This window comes from Tetrao urogallus, assembly GCF_951394365.1.
Source record: "Tetrao urogallus genome assembly, chromosome: 5".
NCBI classification, from domain to species: Eukaryota; Metazoa; Chordata; class Aves; order Galliformes; family Phasianidae; genus Tetrao; species Tetrao urogallus.
Genome location: NC_136818.1, coordinates 45,168,584 through 45,190,593, shown reverse-complemented (window position 1 = coordinate 45,190,593; position 22,010 = coordinate 45,168,584). Strand labels below are relative to the sequence as shown.

At 40.9% G+C, this 22,010-nt stretch overlaps 1 protein-coding gene across 1 annotated transcript; it reads right to left on the bottom strand.

Annotated features, from left to right (window-relative positions):
• Positions 1-8,958: 8,958 nt before the first annotated feature.
• Positions 8,959-21,688, bottom strand: MYOZ1 (myozenin 1; the record flags this gene model as incomplete). Its single annotated transcript, XM_079536605.1, has 5 exons — positions 8,959-9,519; positions 10,365-10,521; positions 11,649-11,883; positions 20,179-20,360; positions 21,613-21,688. The coding sequence occupies 5 exons, from the start codon at positions 21,686-21,688 to the stop codon at positions 9,288-9,290; spliced, it is 882 nt and encodes a 293-aa protein (XP_079392731.1). The 3' UTR covers positions 8,959-9,287.
• Between the last annotated feature and the right edge of the window lie 322 nt (positions 21,689-22,010).

The following is a 22,010-nucleotide window of genomic DNA, read 5'->3' as shown; positions in this document are numbered from 1 at the left end:
TTTATTGGATATGAACACTAAGTCAAGCACACAATAATAAAAACTCACAGCTTTTTCTTTTTTTTTTTTTTTCCTCCGCCTTTCATCCTCCTGCCCCTGTTTGCATTTTGTGTCACCTCCTACATTTTGCATAGTTGCACTGTATGTCACTTGGGACAGCAGCAACCGTTCTTTGTATCAGTATGCTTACAAAGCTCTCAAATACAGTGGAGCCTCTATAGTGACCATCATGGATAGAACCTCCTGTAATTATCATGTAGTACCTAAGAGCTCTGCCACTATTATTTATCTGTAGGCAGCAGTGTTTCTTATGAAGCTCTAAAAACCGAGAAATACAAATACTTTCTCATCTATGAACCCTCCGTGAAAAATTCACAGAAGATTGAATGCCTAATAACATCATCAGGACCAGATAAAGAAGGATTTAAGCTCCCGTTATCCTTTTTAATGAACTCGTGACAACAGTCCAAAAATAGACTATTAACCCAGAACTGAGAGAAAAACTGACATAATTTTACCTGTACAGACTAAAAGAGATGAACTGAAATGCTTTTACAGCCATCAGCAGCACAGTTTCCAGCTTCTCCACGATATCTGCATGTTTATCTATACTGGACAACTCAAGTGCACTCCTTTCCCATCCCCTATGCAAGAACATGGGGGGGAAGGCTTCTTCACAGGCATTGCTGAGCTGAGGGAAAAAAAGGGTCTTCTCTAAATCAATATGAATGACATGCAGCATGCTTGATTAGACACACCTTTGATTAGGTGCTGGAATAGAATTTAAGGAGCATCCAGTACACTGAAATTACCTTTAGCTCTATCGCTTCTTAAAAGAGGACTGATTTCCAAAGACTCACTCATTTTTTAAGCCCCAATACATTTCTAGCAATCATTTTTAAAAACCGCCATGGTAAAGTTACACATTACCTCACCAGTTCAGTTTTTTGCACATCAATATGCATGTGCCTATCTAAATTGCTATTGTGTTCCAAAGCTGCTACTGAACTCCACGTATTCTGCAGAATAAAATGTTCAGTCTTGGATTTGTTCTCAAGTCAAGAACAACACAAACCCATAGACAGGTTTGTTTTCAGTGCATACTTTTTTCTTCCAAACCTCACGAGAGATTATACTATTACCCTTCCCATATTTCATGCGTGCATTTTCTTCACAATTTTAACATGGAGAATTTGTTCTGAAATCTGAAAAGCTGCCTGGATTCCCACCACACGCACCATCAGGCACTAAAGCACTCAGAGCAGCTGCCCTCGGCTAAGGCCAGAAAGCCATTATCTGCAACTTTCTGAAAACAGAAGGTGAGTGCTGTGTGGTTTATATTTAGGGCCATAATCCTCAAAATCCCACACGTAATCCTCCTCTTCAACAACGGGCTTCAAATGGAATCAAATACAGGAGAAGCAAACAACTTCTGGCTTTAAAAGTAAAAACAAGCGCGTGCTTTTGCTTTCCTTCAGCCTCATTAGAGTGAATGCAAGCGCGCAGCTTCTTCTCACCAACAACTTCTGCGTAAGTTTAAGTTGCAGCGGCAGCGACCAAGTCATTACCCGCTACACGGCAGCACCGGGGCTGCTCGTTCAGAAGCTCCCTGCCACGGAAGCCCCCCAGGCCGCGCTGCCGCACAGAGCCGAGACGCCCGCCGGCGGCGCTCCGCGAACACGTATGAGCATCCCCTCACCGGGGTTTTTATACCTAAGGGAGCGGACCGCAACTATTCCCGAGCGGGGAAGCAGCGGCACCTGCCCACCTGCCCGCCCCGGCCTCCTGCTCCCACCAGCTCGCGGCGGGACGGGGCAGCGCTCACCCCCGCAGCCGTAGCCGCGCGCGGCCGCGGCGGGAACGCGCCGAGGCGAGAGGGGTGGGGAGCGGGCCCTGAGCCCGGCCTCGCCCCGGGGCGGCGAATCCCTACCTGCCGGCGTCCCGCCGCCACACGCAACGCGCCCCTCCCCTCGGCCGCCCTCATCTCCCGCTGCTATAGCTACGGGGAGCCGCGCCGGCAGCCTCTCGCGAGAAGCGCCATCTTCCCGCGAGAGCCGCGGGCCGCGCCGGCGGCGGGAAGCCTCCTCTCGCGAGAGTGCAGACGGTCTCCCGTGTGGCCGCCTGTGGCCTCGCGCGTGGCCGTGCCGTTCCTGTTTCCCGCAGCCGGCGTTTCTCAGGCAGGGCGGCCTTACCCAGCCTGTCCTAACGCGGCCCTCCAGCTGCGCCCGCGAGGATCGGAAGGCGAGCTGTAGCGATTCCATGTGCCTGTGGGGTGGCTGAACTCCAGGAAGCCGAGCTGAACCTCAGTGCCGAGGTGGCTGCGCTCTGGGCAGGTGCAGGCCCGGCCTGCTTGTTACTCGAAGCACTTCACTGTAGGATCAGCGCCCCGAGCCGCTGCAGTGGAGCTTGCTGGATAGAGCTGCCTGGATATAAATGTCTTCTTTTTGCCAGAGGCAAATTAAGCATGCTTGCAGAGCGTGTGTAATTCCTAACGATTGCAAAGTGCAGTATGAGCGCTGTGGGACATGGCCATAGCTAAAAGGAGCAGGCCAACACGGTCACATCTACCAGAAGTTTGCATGGAATTCATGTCAGAGATGGACTTGTTCAGGTTAGAGCCATAGCATCATGTGTTCAGCACCACGTATTCAGGTAATGCGGGCATAAAGTAGATCTGTGAGAATTCAAAATGCTTCTTGAATAAATTTGTGGTTTGATTTTCTGAATAGGTAATACTAGTATTTAGCTCGCATTCCTTGGATTGCATTAGCTGCACTTTGTAGTTTTCCTGTTACCAGTGCAGTGTGCTGGTAAAATACTGACTCTCAGGCAGCAGTAGTTTTGGCGGAACCCAGGAAACAAATTTCGAGCTCACTGGAGCAAACAGCGGCTTTCCTATCAATTTAGGATTGTGCATATAACAATAGACTGAAGATGACTGGGGGGAATGCCCTTACCTTGGGCAAATAATACGTCCCTGTTAGTGTTAAATAACCTCAATAATTCATTTATCTGACAATAACGTGAAGATGTGAGGACTAGCATTCTTTCCTTTGTGCCCTTGTATTTCAGTGTTCCCAAGGTCTTAGAAATACTGTAACAATCCCGGGAGGCATACCACCAGTTCTGTAAGTTGTGGAAGAAGTTCTTTTTAACCAGCTGTTGAGCCCTGTTTAACATATAAGAAATGAGTTGATGCCAGTGTCCTTTATTCAAAGGATGTATGTCTGTATGCCAGGATTACCAACTTCTGATAATTCAGGCTTATCTTCAACAGTATACCAGATGTGTAAAATATGCTGGGACTACCTTTTGTTTTGCTCAGAGCAAACACAGCATACTAGAACAGTGTATATAGGTGTCTGCTCAACTGTTGTTTCTTCTGCGAACAATAGAATGATCTGCAGCTGCTGCAGTGACATTTCTATCACTACTAAAATAATACAAAAATTATTTGTGCATTTAGAAGGATACTTATTTACTCTTCGTGACTTCCTACTCCATTTCAGTCTTTTGCTTCGGGAATCAAGCCAACTATATTAGGAGAGAGAGCAAATAAAGAAGGCCTCAAATCTCTCCTGGGGACCAGAGATAATTAAGAGAAACATTTAGAGAGAGTGGGTATAATGAAGCCCTGAATCCATGCTAGCTTCAAGCCCATTATAATATGACTGTTTTTATAATATAATATGGAAGTAATTATTCATCTGATTCATTCATCCAGGCACTGTGGAGTTAGACTAAAGCACTCTTCAGTGTAATTGAATTTGTACAGCATCTGTGAGCAAGGAGTTCCTGTGCAATATGGCCTGTAGGTTGTCCTTAGGCTGGTCAGCAAAAAGTTCTTTTTTTTTTTTTTTTTTTTTTTTTCCCTTATCCTTCCAGGGACCACTTTGTTTTTCTGTGGTGAGTAATGTATAATAAGATTGATGCTTAAGGCAGGAACTTCCCCTGGTAAGAAAGGGAGATCTACAGAGTCCTTATTTACCCTTTCTGTGGTGGGGTATTTTGCAGAAAATGCTTTTCAGTACAGGGGGTTGTTTATCAGATAGCCTTTTTCAGTGCTCTTAATGCCCTCCTTGTACTGTTTCTTCTCTTCGGCTCCAAATGCAGGGACCAGGAGAGAAGCAGCAGTGCTGCCCATGGCTCATTTAGATGTTTGCCAGTCTTTCATAATATTGTCATGTCTTCCTTGTCCAGATTTCCAAGAAATCTGTTTCTGGTAAGCCCTATTAGAAGAGGAAAGAAGAAAAACTATTTTGGTTTGGCACTAAGAGCAGAACTTATAACCATAAATTAATTTCTCCTTATTTCATGCATGTATTTGTTCACTGTAGCCTTTTGAAAATGTTCATTCAACTCTGGCTGCAACTATACCTCTAATATTTTCCTACCTGTTTTAAAAGGCAGTGGTCATTATCTGCCTTTTTTTGTTTCTGTTTTTTGGCTTTTTTTTTTTTTTTTTTTTTGTCCCAGTTCTGTCTGAAAGTAGATTCCATAGAATTTTCTTTAAATGAAAAACTGAAACTAAAAATATTTGCACAATTTTGTTATTATTAATGGGAACTATAGGGAAATAATGGGAACAAAAAGAAAAGGAACTTGCAGTTTTTCTTTTAAAGAGTTGGAAAATGTACATTGAGAGTTTTGATATGAAATGTGATGGCTGCTCCAAAAATAATACTTCCTATTTTATTATGTTGGCTCACAACATCAGTGGCAGATGTTGGTGGAATGGCAATAGAGGCTGAACCTTCCCAGCAATATTCTGCTACGTTTTGTTGCTGTGCGACAGATGGCAGCAGAGGGGCAGTCTGACAAAATTGTGTCTGACATGGAAGCACGCATGAAGCAAAGGTGTGTCGTGAAATTCCTCCACGCAGCAAAAATGGCACCCCTTGATGCTCAGTGACACTTGCTGAATGTTTATGGAGAGCAAACAGTGGATGTGAGCACAGTGACGCTGTGGGTGATGCTTTTCAGCAGTGGCAGCAGCAACATGAAAGACGAGCCATTTTCCAGATAGCTAAGCAGGCTCATTAAATGCATGGCTAATGGTGGTGACTATGCTGAAAAGTCGTGTTTTTTGTTGCTGACAATTTGCTCTATCACCCAGTGTTTCCACAGAAATAAGTTGGAGGCATCACTTTCGGAATGACCTTTGTAAGTGATGTTTCCAGAACATGTAATTGAAAATTTAAATGAGAGCCTATATGTGAGATATTTTTTTAAGCTAATAGTGGTTACCTTTAGCATTCCTTCAGAGTATTTTGTGTAGTCCTCTCCCCTTTGCTGCATGTGTTAGCACAGCATGTATCAAAGCAAGAACTTAGACTCATTAGAATATCATTTAAGCTATACTGCAAACAGAAGATGATCATCAGGGAGATGATAACACTTCCTGTGTGATTGATACATAGAGAGCAAGAGGTGTAGCACAGAGGCACAGCTAATTAATTACACTAGCTGAAGATACTTTTACTAGTATCATATATCTATATGATGCCATGGATATAATTAAATGGCTTGAATCCCACATACTCAGCAGCTCAGAAAAGATGTAAGGTTCCACAAAAACCCAGTTCTGCATGCGTCTGCAGATTCTGCTTATCTGTGGTTCTGGTCAGGCACATGTCCAAGACGTGTTGAACAACTTGTTTTAAGTCAGTAAGCTGCAATTTGAGGAGTTTGGCATAGATTAAATTGCATAGAAACGTATTAATGTGCTCTGAGCTTGCAGTCTGGCTTGCAAATTTGTCTAATACATATCCAAGAGGAGTTAGCATACAAGCTGCTGTTGATGGGCAGCTGTGAACTCCGTTAGTTGCCAGAGAAGTGCTCATACCAGCTTGCTGTGCCAAGGAGCAGTCCTTTGGATGTGGGATGTTTGCCAGATGGTCACACCTGTGGCAGTCAGTCTTCTGTGGAAAAGAACATAAACTTTAGTCAGGGCAAGCTAAGTAGGAGAGAAAAAAGTCTTTAGTGCAATGAATGTTCAGGCTCTGCACCAGGAGACAGTACTCCACGTGTGGAGACTAGGGCGAAGTACAAACATGTTTTCTACATAACTGAACAATTGGTTTCGTGCTCTGCCTGTCTGATGCTACCCCTGTGTAGAAGAGATGTGAATATATATAAATGTATGCATACCATTTATACATATGCAAAATGAATATATATCATTTTGTATATTGTAAAATGAATACATTTTATGTGTTCACAGTATGAATAAAGAAAACAAGTCAAACAAACGAAGCCATATTCTACTAATAGCTAGAAACTGTTCTAAGCTTTGTTTCTGAGCCACTAAGCCTAATGACAAAGCCATCTCCTCTAAATGCTCTGTCAGTAACAACAAAATGTAATCCCCAGATGTTAGTTGTATGAATTATATTCTCATCACCATAAGGATGAGCTGCTTATGTGAGGCAGTCTATGATGAGATGGAAGGCCTTCGATTAGGGAATATGTTGCAGTCAAATGGCAGAATTTCTGCAGAACACAGAAAAGCATACCAACTGTGCCACTACCTGTCTTACAGTTTACAGGTATAACTTCAGACAGGATTTTAATACGTATTTATGGATAGTAATATTGAGATTTGTTCAACTCCTTTCTGTTGTATTAAATGCAGGGAGTACTTTTTTACATGTTTTCAGTATGGCTTGGATGATTCTTCATTATACAAGTCTCACTACACGGAGGAAGCATTTCAGAGCTTGGAAACAAGAGGATAATACTGAAAAAAACTAAGAATGTTAGAAGATATTTGTTCTAAAATTGAGTGTCACAAAATTGTAACCAATCTTTCTTTTCATGGGTCAGCCCCCTCTGTTAAATTCTTTTTTGGCTGCTGTTCCATGGAATGTAAGTTTAATGTCTGAGGGGATTGTATCCTGCCTTTACAAAAGGGTGGGAACAATATTTTGTTAGGTCCTTTTTATCTGTGACCGCTATGATCCTGCTTAAAAGCAGATGGCTGAGTTTCCATTTGCAGCTTCTAGTTTGTGGAGGGAATCCAGTGTAATTAAATCTTAGAAAATCCTCTTATTCACAATATAAGTAAATATCTGACAGAGGCGATTCCCCTGAGTCTACATCATAGCACAAGGAAAACAGAGCAGAAGCAGCTACCAACATTCTCTTAAATATTTGAACATTTTGGACAGACTTCTGCCCTGATTACATTTGCTGCAAGCCTCATTGAAATTAACAGAGTTGTGCCAATGATTTTTGAGACAGAATTTGGATTACTGATTCTTCTCACTCTTGACATTAAACTGGATAATGATTGAGGTAGCATATAAATTACACTATGTAAGCAGAAAGATAGTAGTTGTCTGAATCGTTGTACAAAATGTAATGTTAGATTTCCCATTTTGTACTAGAAGCAAAAGCACATAAATTCCACTTAACAGGATTTGAGGTTGAAAGTGTACTCTCAAAAGAAGAGCTGTATGCCTCATTAAGCAGATTTACCAAAACTGAAGGATCCTCTTATGAATATTAGTAATGATAGCAATATTAGCGATAATTTGCAATTATACAATACTAATTCCAAGCATGTTGCAACTTCTTATCCCCAGTTAGGGTTTGGAATAAAGAAGCATACGGACAGAAACTCTTGTCCAACAGTATATTATGAACCAGAGAGAGTTTCAGAAGTGTATCTAGTCCTTTGACCTACTGGTGGATGTTGGCCCCTTGTATGAAGGAACTTTGAGAACGCAGAGCCAGAGAGCACTGTGCTATTTCTGCAATTCTTACCTTTCCCTGCATTTTTATTTAGTCCTTCTTTTTTAGTCTTTTCAACTCAAACTTCAAGTGCTGTGTAAGACGAGGTCATGATCTTCTCCGGAGGAAAGAAATATGGCCTTATTGCTTTTAAATGTATTCACTAAACTGAGTTCCAAATACATCTTTATCATTAAATAAGACATATAATAAACTTCAGCAGAATGTTTAGGAAACTACTCATTCATCACTTCTGCAGCTTGATGTTGTTGTTAGCATAATTTTTAAGAAGTCTCCAGGTAGCCCTGGGTGTAGCCATTTAGAGGAGAGGAACAAAGCCAACCTTGTAGCTACATAAACAATAAAAAACATACACTATTATAGGGATTTCTCATCGAGGAGGAAAAAAATTCTGAACAAGAAATACTTCAGTGGAAACTGTACCTGCAAATAAGTTTTCTTGCCCTGCTTGTAAGAGGAAATCTTGATCCAAAGAATTCAGCAGGAGAAGGAGCTGCAAACCAGAGTCTGCAGGCTAAGCCAGGGTACAGTGTTGAAAGTGCTGTGTGTGTCGTGTGTCAGAGTGCAAATATCCATGAAACAAAGCATTCAGTGAAGACAACCAACGCTCTTCATTTGTTTTTCACAGTGACTGGCTTTCTTCCTGTGTGTGTTGCACTGATACAACTGTTAACAAGAAATTGAATCCATTCTGAGGCATGTTTGAATAAGTGTTGCACTGTGGTGGTTGTCAAAGTATTTCTGTTGTAATGAAGACTTCCTATTGCTTGATCTGTAGCTATAGACAAGTGATCTCGTGTCAAAGTGCCTCTGTTCTCTTCCAGCCCGTTGCCTTCTTTTTCTAAGCTATTGCTTATGATACACTGTGGAGAACTGGGGTATTTCAGATGATACTACAGTACTGTAATCTGCCTGTTACATCAAGAGACTCAGTTGCTACTTTATCTCTGATGCTGTTACTTGTATCGTTCCCTCTGAAATAGATCATTCCTCACCACCCAAGGTCTTTATCCAACTCACCAGGATGTATGTATACCTTCGTGCCTTGATCTACACCTGCCTATTTATGACTGTCCCAGACCTTTCTTCTCATGCTAACAGCCTTGTTGTGAGACTGAATCTTTCATTATTGCTACTGATTTCATTATTGCTATTGATTCAGCGGCATTTTTAAAGAGAAAAAGCAGAATTTTTTAATTTCATCTTGGTGTTTTATTACTTGTGAATATATGACAAATTCATTATGAAGCAGACAGGCAGTATTTAGCATTGCTAAACAGAAAACAAATAGCTAATTTTGCCCTTTTATGCCCCGGTGAATAAAAACTCCTTTCCCTCAAACTGTTTCTGACATGGATTAACACCACAGCAAGCATTAAGCTTAGAAATCACCAGGAACTTGTTGGGGCTATGGGCAAAAAAAAAAAAAAAGGAAAGGACTCACAGGACTAGAGTTGCACTTTTCAGCTCCTTTCTACCATCTTGCAAATAGAAAGGGCTAAGAAAAAAAAGAAAGACTTTGTGGTAGGGATTTACAGCTCTTCTGTTTCACCACTTCTCGGCACATTGATGTCGGTGTGGTACTCAGAGGACTCTCCTGAAGGCATCCAAGGTATTGGGGTTCTGTTGAAGGAGGGTCTGTTTCTGAAATTTTGATTATATAACACAATAGATTCTGGAAGCAAAGGGCAAATATCGAACTGAGGCACTTTGAAGGTCATCCGTTTGGCTGCTTTCTCATAACCCCCATATGGCATGGCAGTCCTGGCAAAGGAGAAACAATGGACTTAGTGCAGAGAACATAAGTAAACAATGGGATTTAGAAAATAAAGAATTAAATACATAGAAATGGTATATTTTACTGCTGTTGCAATTAACTACCAAATCCTGCCCAAGAGCATACATATCTATCGTCTGTGTGCTTAGAAAAACAACAAAAAAGGAAACAAATTCTCTGTGCTTCTGTGCACTTCTTTAGTTTTTGGTGCATAAGCCTCTGTAAAAGCATACAGTTTTCACACCTGAAGATATCCTTTACGTTTTGGAGGCAGAGGCTGCATTACTGCAGAAAGGATGGGGTTTGTTATTTCCTAGGTACTGATGTTCTAAAGCTACAAAAGTAAGTGCAAACCATAGAGTGGTTAACATAAGATTGTTGCTGCACTAGAGATAGCAACAATCTACTAAACTTTCAATTCACTACAAACTTTCAGTTCTTACCAGAAGCAGCAGGAAGATCCTGATTCTTATCTGAAGTACTGGCAAGTATATGGCTTCTGATATGGAGTATTTTTCCTGAACTTCTGAACTTTAAATAGCTACAGTAATAAGCAGTGGCATGCCAAATGTGAGGAGAAAGAAAGGGAAATAGGATTAAAGTCCTCTTATCCCACTACCTAGGTCTATAAGCTGAATTAAAATCTCTAGTTCTTAATGTATCTTCTCTTTAAAGGCCTCCAATCTTTTCACCCACAGGAGACTGCAATTAGTAAAATGACACGCAACTAATACTAATTTACGTTGCACAACACAGGAGAACCATGCCCCAAACTATTGTGGTTGTTATTTTCATTCAAAGTAAATGGAATTCTATATCCCAGAAGACTTACCTGTTAAAAGACTTGTAATGGGGGAAATCAGCTTTGGGACTATATGATAATAAGTCGATGGTCATTTGACTTTTGTCCTCAGGGCTGATACCCATTGCTCGTTCCCAGGGGGAGATGTAAGTTTTAAACAGAGGTTTTTTGCCTCCTGATTTTCCATCTGTAAACAGATGAAAGTAAAACCATCTAATTAGATGACAAGTGCCCCAAATACCACACCTTTCTTGCTGTTGAAAATCTGTCTTGCCATTGAAGCTGAAGCACCCAGAATGCATGGTTAGATTTCTCTAACTGAGCTACTTCTGTCCTTATCCACAAAATCAGATGTATCACAGTCTAAGAGCCACTCACTCAGGAACTTATTTTAAAGCATATATTTGAGAGTTATATTTTCACTGTTCCCTCTGGATGCTCAAAACCCTCATCTCTTCACTATTTCAGGGAAAATTCTTGGGAAAGGCAAAATGCTATCTAGTTTCACAGATTTCTTTCTCAGAGGGATATCCAGAAGTATAAAAGCCAGATTTTATATAAAATGGACATTCTTCCAGAATGTAAATGGAAAACCTTGGATTTTACAAGTCACTCAAAGTAGTTGGTCACTTATGGTACCTATTCGCAGTTTCCAAGCAAATTTGCTTTTTGTTGTTAAAATGCCATTGGAACTGTTAAAATAATTACTTCATCTGCTGATTTTCATGCAAGGGATTTGATTCCAGAGCCTTCTGGTGAAACTCAGTGGAAGACAAAAATAAATCAGGACTAAAATCAGTGGAAGATACTCTGCCTCATAAAGATATTGCTTTAAGTGATGATTAGTAGATAACATTTAGAGATATTGCTGTTTCTTTCTTAATATTACCCAGAATATGCTGTTCATTCAGGTGAAGACCTTACTTTGAAATTAGGATTGATATTCTCAAGACTGATGTGTCAGGTCAAACTACTGAGCTAAAAAGCTACTCCTGCTGTCTCCGACAGTGTTCAACGTGAAACCCTTCAAGGGAAAGGTTTTAGCTCGTGCTGTACAGGCGTATTGCTTACTAACCTTAAAATCTCAGGATTTTCCCATCATTTCTTTGGTTCAATCAAGGCAGTTTTTTCTGCTTTTTGTTTATGAATGAGCAACATGGAAACACTCAGTCAAAAACATCTTAAACTTTGCAGTGCAACTTAGTTTGTAATAATACAGGTTTTAGTCAATTTCATTTACTTGTCTCCAAGAGTAAGACTGGCACAAGCTCTGATAGCTTTATCTATTTCTTGCTCTTGCAGAGAGATACTTGCCTTTCTCGGTACTGTGACCTCCTTCTCCAGCACTTCCAGCAGATTTTTCTGCATGCTCTCCTTCGCTGTCTCCAGGACCTCCTTTGCTTCCAGGCCTAGGAGGAACGGTGGAATAGTGTTGCTTACTGGAGCCATGATGCCCTGCTGTCACTCCTCCTACCATCCGCCCGTGGCCATAACCATGAGCATCTTCTCCATAATGCCCTCCTGGTGGGATGAACCTCTGAAAGTGATCCTAAGGCAAGAGAAAAGAGTAGAATTCCATGTTACAGGACACTGGTTACTCACACTTGCAGGATTCAGTCCCAGAATGCAAACCCCTGACTCCCAGGGTTCTAACCAGCTTTGTCCTGATTACAAAACCGATGGCAGAACTTTGTGAGAGTTATTCTCTTTATTCAGTTTAGAAACAGTTTTAGCAACACGGACAACTGAAGGACACTTTTAATTGGGCGGTTCTGTGTACTGTTCCCAGAAGTGATCTATATGAAATACAGAAGGAAATAACAGCTTTTGCCAGAGAAGGTGAAAGTTCAAACAGAGACACTGTTCAAGTTGTGGAAGAGCAAAATGGACAAGAGATGGAAATTGTTTCATGTGGGAGCTAAGCATTAGAAAGCACAACAGCAGCAGGGTACCTATGGCAATATAAAAGCCTGACAGATAACTGTCAGTATGGCTGTTTTCCATATATATGAAAGTCAGCATGGGGAGGTATTTATACATTGAGATTTACACTAAAGAGCTAGAAGCCTGGTTTATGTCTTTTCTTTTGGAATAGAGGATAGGCTACAAGTATGCAAACATACCAGAAATAAAGCTGAAGGTTACTGAATCTGTCATTCCTCATGCTGCAGTTCTGCTTGTGTAAATTCCTCATGGCCAGTCCTTGGGAGGCAGAAGTGCTGATCTGAGAGCTCCCAAGGGGTTAAGTTTTTCTCAGGGCTCTTACACCTAGTACAGTTTAGCAAAAAGCAGCTTTCCAGGCTGTAAACAGGCTTCCAAGGCCAGCTGTTTGGTCAACTAAAAATAGATGAGAAGTAAAAGCCTCACAAGGCTCTAGGCAGAAGAATTATCTAACCCTCTGCTCCGTGTGTCTCCAACAACAGTGTCCAGGGTTTCACAGCAGGTCACCAGGCTGCAACCCAGGCAGGGAGCCAGCTGCAGGCTGAAGTGGCAGAGCTGGTGCCCCCAGGGCCTTTAGGGACTGTCCGTCCTTCTCCTAGCTGTAGGGAATTCCCTTTTTAGGAGTAGAGTTGATAATGTTCCCCTGAATGTCAGGAAACACTAAGAAGGGAGAGGATTGTGAGTGTGAAGCTTAAGCTGTACACAGGATCTAGCAGGGCAATCTGTTCAATTATGTGTGGGAGCTATGTAACTGTAAAAAGGCAAGCTGAAACAAGGATTTTTTTTTTGAGGGGTAGGGGTCAGAATGAGGTTACTCTCAAAAGCTTAATAGAAACGGAAGATTAATGCTTCTACTGATATGCTCAGTAATTTCAAAGCAGGATTTTCCTTCAAGCTTCACCCACGCTGCATGCCCTTCCTCAGAATTAAATGCTTGTTTTTCTTCTCCTGTGCTAACTTACATTCACTTTTCTGGGGAAAAGAAAAAGAGAGAGAGAAAAGAGGGGGAAAAAAAAGGATCAAAAAGCATTAGGAGTATAAGGATAACCTGAACCACAGTAAAATGAGCTGATTTGAGTTTGTGCACTACAGCAGTATTTGGTGTGACCAGGAAGGGGCATCATTGCCATCTTGTGTTATTTTAAATTGCAGTATTACCACTGAACAGAAGTGAAATTTTCTGAAACACAAAGTCTGCCTCAGGAAAGCCACAGTTAAATCCTGCTTATCTGCAAATTAAATTAGTTTGATTGGTCTCAGCCTACTTTGTGATTCGTCACTGACCCATTAGCAAAACATCCTGTGTTCAGGAGATGTAACCATTCAGATAGGAAACCATTTTCCATGTAATACCCCAACTCTACTCATCTACTAGAATAAATTGTTTTCTTTACTTTTGGCTACCACAATGGACTATCTTAAATCAAATTTACAGGAAAATCTATTATATAATAGAAGGCAAAGGCGATCTTATCTTTTTGAAATCCTGAGTTTTGGAGCAGAGCTTTGACATAGTCAAAGTTTAGTAAGTACAACTTGGTCTCTGGTCAGGGTCTTCAGAGAGAATTATGGCTTTCATTTGGGTGAAATGCATGGCTTGTGCCTTTGGTGGCAACTTGCATATTCAAGATGCATATTCACATCATAAAAGTCACCTTGCAGGGTTCACTTATGCTGTTGGTGGAAGTCCCAGGAGAAAAGCCCAAGAGTGTCAACTGAGAAAGCTGATAACCCTTTTCTCTTGGCCCTGGGGACAGATCACAGACCTTCTGTGTTGTGGTATGGTTAACTCTGTTTGGGTGTTGCTGGAGGTAGGAAACAGTCCCAGTTCTTATGCATCCCTAGATTTGCCCTATGAAAAGAACAGTTGTGGAAACTTCATGTGATGCACAGTCTCCTGGCTCACCTAAACAATTTGTGCTCGTGTCTTTGAAGACCTTAGCACTAGTGGGAGTCTGGTTCTGCAGGCTGAGTGCCTGGATCAAATTAATTCTGAATTCTCTAGGACTGCTGCATGTGTCTCATGAAAAATAGATGATGAAAGATGATCCAGCTAATGGAGCTGAGATCTCTAAGTATCTCAATGCCCTGACGTCACTGCAGGCAGTCCCCGGGAGGAGACACCGTGTGCTTCCCGTCAATTCCTTGCTGTGCCCTAAAGAGAATGATTGAGGCCAACATATGTGTTTCTATTTCCGCCTCAGTGATAAAGAGCTTCCCAAAGACTTGATGCCTATGTGGTTACTAACAGTTCTGAAGTTACTGTGACTATGTCCTCTCAGTAGCAGCCACTCCAATGTTCCTTTATGGTAGGATGGCTGATTTAAAATTTAGACGCTTGAATTTGAGAGTAGGGATCACTGGATAAGACTGCCTGATGTTTTTATGAAAACATAAGGAAAAGGGGTGTCCGTCAGTCCTTAATTTGGTTTTGCACTGCCTTAAGCCTGTGATTCACTTTTTATAAAAGGATGAATATAAACTCAGCTGTTAAAGTATCTTAAGCTATTTTGATTTTTTAATCATGTTCCCCCAAGAGGCAGTTAGGTTGCTTCAGCTCCTGCTTTCTATTTCCAGCTCTATTTCTGACTTGCTTTTTAACTTTACAGAAAGAATTTTTCACTTCACTCTCTGACTTTACCCATCGAAATTATGTTAGTTTTTATCTCATGCCACAGGTTTTTTAAAATATCTTATTTGCGTGTTTTTTTGTCATCCTTTCTACATTTTCTCTGTGGATGAAAGAAATTGAGTTTCTGAATTTCCGTCTAAACTTTTCTCACAGCGCTCCAACAAACTGCTGTGGAGAAACAATGTCTCTTCCTCTCCACCTTTCTACTTTTTCCATGCCAGTTACCTCTTGAACAAGAAACCATCAGATTTCATATTCACTTTTATACAGTTTAGGACTAAATTGGGACCTCTATGTCTTTCTTTAGGTCTTCTGCCCCAATCCAATTCCAGCACAGCAAAGCTCATTTTATTAGAAAAGTTATATCTCAACTGACTCACTCCACTCATGTCACACCCTTGGAGTTTTTTATATCTCAGCTTATTCAGTAAGATTTGTTCAAGGAGTTTAATATTCCCAGCAGAACAGACCTCTAAAAAGAGTGTTTTTCCTAATATTTTCACTTAAAACTACCGCCAGTGATCTTCTTTGGCATTCCACTAAGTACATATATTAAAAAGCGAACAGAGCCAACAGTTTATGCTTGTGACACAAGTCAAGTAGCTGCATGGTCGCTCTCCTATTCTTCCACCCTTATACTTTCCTTGAAATGTTATATAACGTTTGGCCATTTCACATGTGAGATCTGTGAGGCTGTTAGTGTATTTTTGTCTGCTGCGATGCACCATTTTAGGCATTGTAACATAATCACTTCCATTTTCTACCTGTCACTTCTTCTTACTCCACTGGGTTCTTGTTAAGCTGCAAAAGAAATACAGGGTGTCTCCTGTCACTATGCAGAAGAACAGTAATCCAGTTCTTTAACCCTTTTTCAATGCCTATGTTTTGTTTCACGTTGTTCACAATCTGAAGAGCCCTCCTGACTTGAAGTCCAGTAGAAACTACCTGTCCACACATGTTCAGCTTGTCTTCACACAGACATTGTCAAGATGTGGGAACTACCTTTACTGTAACTCATGGGCTGTGCCGAGAGTATATTAAGGTGGGTTTTTATCTTTGTGGGTATTATTACTATTTTTTTTTTCAGATGCATGACAACTGGTAATTGTCTACGCAGATATTGGTTATTCCACCCTGCTAATGGTTCAAATTTAAGATGTGGTAGGCAAAACTGAAACAGAAAAAAAATAGACACAAATCACATCCCTCTACAAGACATATTTTCCACATGTAGCTCAAATCAGACCACAAATTTTGACTTGCAGAAAGACTGTTTTTAAGGGGTCTCACTGGAAGAAAGACATCATGATAGCAACATCCCAAAAGCATAACTATGATTTTGTTTTCAAACTGTTCCCATCTAATGATACCAGGAAGGTCTTTCACAAAGCTTCTGAAAGCAGAGGTGGGACTTTGTAAAGAGTAAGGGCAAAAATAAGCGGGGCTGCAGGGCTAAAAAGTGTAGTTTCAATTGATGTTGATGTATTTGAGGGCAAAAATATAAATATTATGATGTGGAGAAAAGGTCTGTGAACTGCTGTTCTAATTCTGAGCAGTAAAGTGCAATTTAGGAGACCCAGAGGTAGAACTCAGACTCTCTCTGCCTCAGTTTCACTTTTAAAATAACGAATGAAGTATTTCCTTCCTGTAGTGATTTGTCAGATGCTATGGCAATCAAGCACATAGCTAACTAGAATTTTGCAATATTCTTTAGTAAATAACAAACTGCACCTTGCAACTCCACAGTGAGGTTGATAATATTCTCTGAGACATGGAATGAATCATAGTTCCCACAACACTGTGGCACAGAAGGAGGTAGGGAGAAGAAATCCTTCTGATTTAGTAGCCAGAGCCAGGCAGAGCTCCTGCATGGTACCAATAGGGAGAACATGACATGAACTCTCCCTGTTTGTCAGGATATCAGTGTGCTAAAAAATGTCAAACTCAGTTCTTGCTAAAAACATGTCTGTATGCTGTATATTTTCAAGAGAAGAGGCACAATATTGAGGACTGATACACAGTAGGTGGACATGTAGCAGTGATAAGAGGGAGTGTGACATGTTCTCTTTTACATGGGCTATCTGACATTCATGCACATGCATTGCGTATGTTTTCTCTGCTAGAAGTAAGGATAGTGATCTGATTGCCCTGTGTGGTTGTTTGAGTGGACGAGGAAAAGGAGGTGGAGGGTGGAAGCAGGAGAGTGGATCAATGACATGACTGCTGAGATCTTTCACCTTGTGTGGAAGGTTTATGGCCATAGCACAGGCTGTTCTGGAAACCCTTATATGGTTTGGATTTATTTTTAATAACCTTTCACTTTGTCTTGTTTTTATATTACATTACCTTTTTTTCTGGAGGGAGAGAAATCATCTGTACTCCATTCCAACCCTTTCTTGCTTTGCTTTGCTGAGTGTTTCCTGAGAACTTTCTAAGACCATTAAGAAATCCATGATATAAAAACAAAAAAACACAGCACCAGCTTTAAATCCCTTCACAACTTGAAGGCAAAATAACTACTCAGGGATGAGTAGCAAAGGACATGAAAATTAACTGGGTGGAGGAAATGACTGGAAGTAGTAGTAGGAATTCTCTACTCTGCTGTTATCTTCCTCTCACTGTTCCTTTTCATTTAACCCTTCTTTTAATCCTCCTTTGAGCAAAGCCAGGAGCAAGAATTGAAGGGACCAGATTGCTAATCAAATAGTGCAATCAAAAGGTTTTTTTGATAAAGTGGTTTGATGCAGAGGTCAGGCATTTTCCTGATGGCTTGGAAGATAGCAGTGAGGCCACAGATCTGCTGCTTTTATCTAGCTGCCTGATAGCAACCAACCCTCCAAGGGGATGGCTCTGTTGTTGAGATCACTCAAGTTTTCTTCTTGCTGCTCTGGCTGCCAGCTGAGGTGCTAATTTGTGCTGGCTGTGATGATTAGAACAGTCATCTACAAAGGCAATGGATGCGGTCTGGCAGAGTCCTTGCACAAAGTGCACAGGGCAGCCAGCAAATGGTAACAATTATGTTTGTGGTCCTATTAAAATGGCCTCAGTCAAGGGCAGTATGGCAGACTGAAGTCTTCCTGCACTGACCAACAGAGATTTGTTACTTGCTCTGTCAGCGTAGAGAAAAGGTAGCCCTGAATGGAAATCATAGAAGATTTTAATGTGGAGTACCAGCTGCTCTTTGGAGACCCTACATTGTTCCCATATAACAAAGCCATGAAGAAAATCCTAGCCTTGTTAAGACCTTGTCTAATTCCCAAATACATTTTTCCACAGCAAATTTACTCAAAGAGCAGGAGAGTATGGATGTCCTTGCAGAATAAAGGTACAGGTTCACTACGAAAGGGTATGGAATGAATGTCAGATGTGGATGAATAAACTTACTGAAAAAATAAAAACAGCTAACAGAGAATTAGTGATTGTCATCAGCCTTTGTAGCATTAGTCTTGGAGAGACCCAGTACTTCTGTTAACTGCAGTACCTCTGTTTTTGCAAATCCAATTCTGAGCTAGTTTATCACAACTCATGTTGTATACTCACGCTGTATTTCTCTGATTGGAGACCCCTAAGTGACACCTTCAAATTCTTGCACGTTTGGACTTCAGTCTTTTCATTCCCTCACCTTATTTTCTCACTCCTCCTGCCATCCTCATTGCAGCAACCCTCATATTCTGACATAGGAACTTGGCCCTCAGTACATTCTAGGAGCTCTGGGATTGCTGAGTATTTATAAGATCAACTTGCATTTCTCTAGGATTTCCATCTGCAGAGTCTAGAGTTCAACACACTCTTCGTTCTCACATCTTTTCTAAGAGAGCTGATTGAGCTGCCTTAAGGCACCAAGAGATGAAGAAACTGCCACAGTTTAGCAACATGATACGTTTTTGCTGTATCTCTGATCTGTCATCCCTGATCTATAATCCAACCCACTGCTACAATTTTAATGTTTCTTTTCAGAGATCTTTCCACATCCTGCTTCCCAAATTGTCAGTTCTGGGAGTCGAATACAAAGATTTACTAGCTACTTTTGAAAATATCAGAGAGCTAAAAAATAGAAGAATAGCTTTTCTCTTTTTTCTTTTTTTTTTTTTGGCAGAACATTTTCTTCAGCTTGACTTTCATCTTTTGCTCAAGTTTTCCAAGACTGGAAAACAGATGCCACAAAGGGACAAAATTGTACCACCAAATAAAGCTTAAAGAGCATCAGAAGATGAGATGCTGCATCCAAATGTTGTTTTACTGAATTCCTAACGTTATATAAAAGGAGAGTTTCCTTTTGTAAGAGTTCCAATATCTTCAGAAGACTTTACTTCAGGCAAGTAACTGAAGAAAGATTAAATGAAAGAACTAATTCATGGGAAACAGGAAAAAAGGCATTGTGTCTAATAGGAAGATGCACTAGAAAAAAGCCAGCCATAGCTTCCAGCAAATTAAGTGAATAAATTGCAGTGTCATCTTGGAAATTTCTATCTGAATTTTCATTTATGGAATTTTGTGCAGAAACAAGAAGGGGACTGTGCCCAGTAGGAGGAATAAAATTGTATCCAAGGCTAAACATAGAACCTCACCCACTGCTGCTGAAGTCAGACTTGACTGGATTGCTTCCGTCTTGCAAAGAGAAAAGGGGATGGGGATGGGTACAGCACCCTGTGCAGTTCTGAATGCCTGATAAACATGCAGTCCTCCCTCATCACTCAGTACTATGTTTTCCCATGCTGTTGTTTGCATGATACCAAACTATTCACAGAAGGAAACTAAAGCTGCTGCCGAAAGAAACAAACAGGAGGGGAATCAACTCTTTGAAAGGGTTGATAACTGCAGAACAAGGGGAAATGGTTTTAAGTTGAGGGAGGGAAGATTTAGGTTGGATAATCAGGGGTCAGGGGGAAATTCTTTACAGAGAGAGTGGTGAGGTTCTGGAACAGGCTGCCCAGAGAGGCTGTGGATGCCCTGTCCCTGAAGGTGTTCAAGGCAAGACTGGATGGGGCCCTGGGCAGCTTAGTCAAGTATTAAATGGGGAGGTTGGTGGCCCTGTCTGTGGCAGGGGGGTTGGAGATTCATGATCCTTGAGGTCCCTTCCAACCCTGGTCATTCTATGATTCTGTGAGTCTGTGAAACAAAAAGCATATGTGTTCCTCTAATTTGTTTGGTTTTTTTTCTGCACTTCTTTGCCCATATGCGTAGAGACAGAAAGAACAGAGCTTGTGAACGTTCCACTCCTGTTCCCCCTTGATGCACAGAGCAGCTTTGCAGTTTTAATTTCCAACCTACCACAGAATTGTCGGTGAAGGCATCGGGGTTATTCTCATAAATGAACTTCTCCACCCTCAGTTGACGTAATTTGAACATCTTGGATCCTTTGTTAGTGAGGAGAGAAAGTTCTTCCAGCATCACATCTCTGGGGATGCTGATCTTCTTCCCCAGGTTCAGCTTGGTCACCTCTTGCGGCATGACTACAAAGCATACAAATGGAACATGTTAGGAAGTGCTCTGCTCCAGCTCTCTTGTACATTGCTTCAAAGCAGCCAAGTTCTCATGTAAGTTAACTTTTTTAGGAAACTTTCATTTAAACATTACCTTGAAACCGCGGCAAGATTTAATGATGTGATTGTATCTTTTTGTTCATTTGTTTTAAGGGGAATTTTTAAAAGGCAAAGTGATTGAACTTCTCTTCAAGACTTAACATGCTGATTACTAGGTAACTTGCTTTCCGTGTAATTTCGTACCACCAATTCTCTGTCAAAGCTATGGATTCAAACATTTTCAGTATAAAATTCTTCCATAGATGCAGCTAGAGCCCTCCATCCGGAACCAAGCAACTTGACTTATGTTTTTTTTTCCTATCCTTATTAAGCAAAGATTGAACCACTTATCTGCCTCAGTTTCTCATTCACAACAGAGAATAAATCTTCATCATTAAACTGGTATAACATTGGCATAAGTCCATTCTCATTTTGATAGATGTCCTCTAGAGAAATTTCCTGTTTTTTAGCAAACCAGTTCTATATGACATTGTTTTCTAGAATAGGAGAAAATGCCTTTAACTGGAAATTGGATTTTTACTTACTTGTTTACTTCATTGCAGGATTGGGAAAAAATAGAAAAATAAATACAAGTACCCTAATACAGAAGTTTCTACAGTCTGTTTGGGGACCTGAAGGAAGTGGCAGCACTGAATCATTACTTTTCCAAACCTCCAAAAGCATTGCCCATACTGTTAAAAGTAAAGAGATGATGTCAGTTAAATGCCACCCTATTCAATATTCATGTTTTCTGTAAAAAGAAAAGTGTCCTGGGTTATGCTCTTTCTGCTGTTACCCCCACTGAGAGAAATTGTCTTTTTCCATAAATGAGTGCTGGAATCAAAGGAATTCTCTCACAAAGAGGAAAAAGAAATTAGAGGCAAAGATTCTAAGAAAGAGATTAAAATGGAATATAAGTAGACATTGCAGCATCAATGCCCAGAAAAGATAATATTCTCTTTCTATTCACATAGGTACTGTGTAAATGAAGTGTTTAATAGGAAGTTGTAAAATGTGTTGTGGTTGAAGGCTCAGCTTTAATAATATCTGGGGCCCTGCCTCCTGGTTTGTTCAATGCATATCTTACCCTAGGATTTCAGTCATGTAGAGTGTGAAATTTTGAAAGCTGAAATTCAGATTGAGATCCAAACAGTTCTCATGTGTGCAGTTTTGCATATCTTACCTTCGTGTGTCAGCTTCCCAATGAGTTTTGTGGGCTTTTTCCTTTTAAGAGGAGCAGGAGTCCCTGCTAGGGGCATTCCCACAAAGAGTTCTCTGCTTTGCTCTAAATACACAAGGAAATGGAGAATGAAACACTGGAAAGGTATCTTTTGCCTATCTTTTAGTTGCCATCTACAGTTAAGAGACACATGGCCTTCATTTCACACACAGGTTCTATTCTGTCCCATCCGCATGAAGGAGCAGAATATTATGGTATTCTTTGGAGACGTTGCATTAGGACACAAAATACAGCAACAGGTCACAGCAGAAGCATTGCAACAGCATCACATAGCAATTTCCATCCAAAATAGACATTATAGTTGCAATGTGGCAGTCTCCCAGCACACAGATGTGCCACAG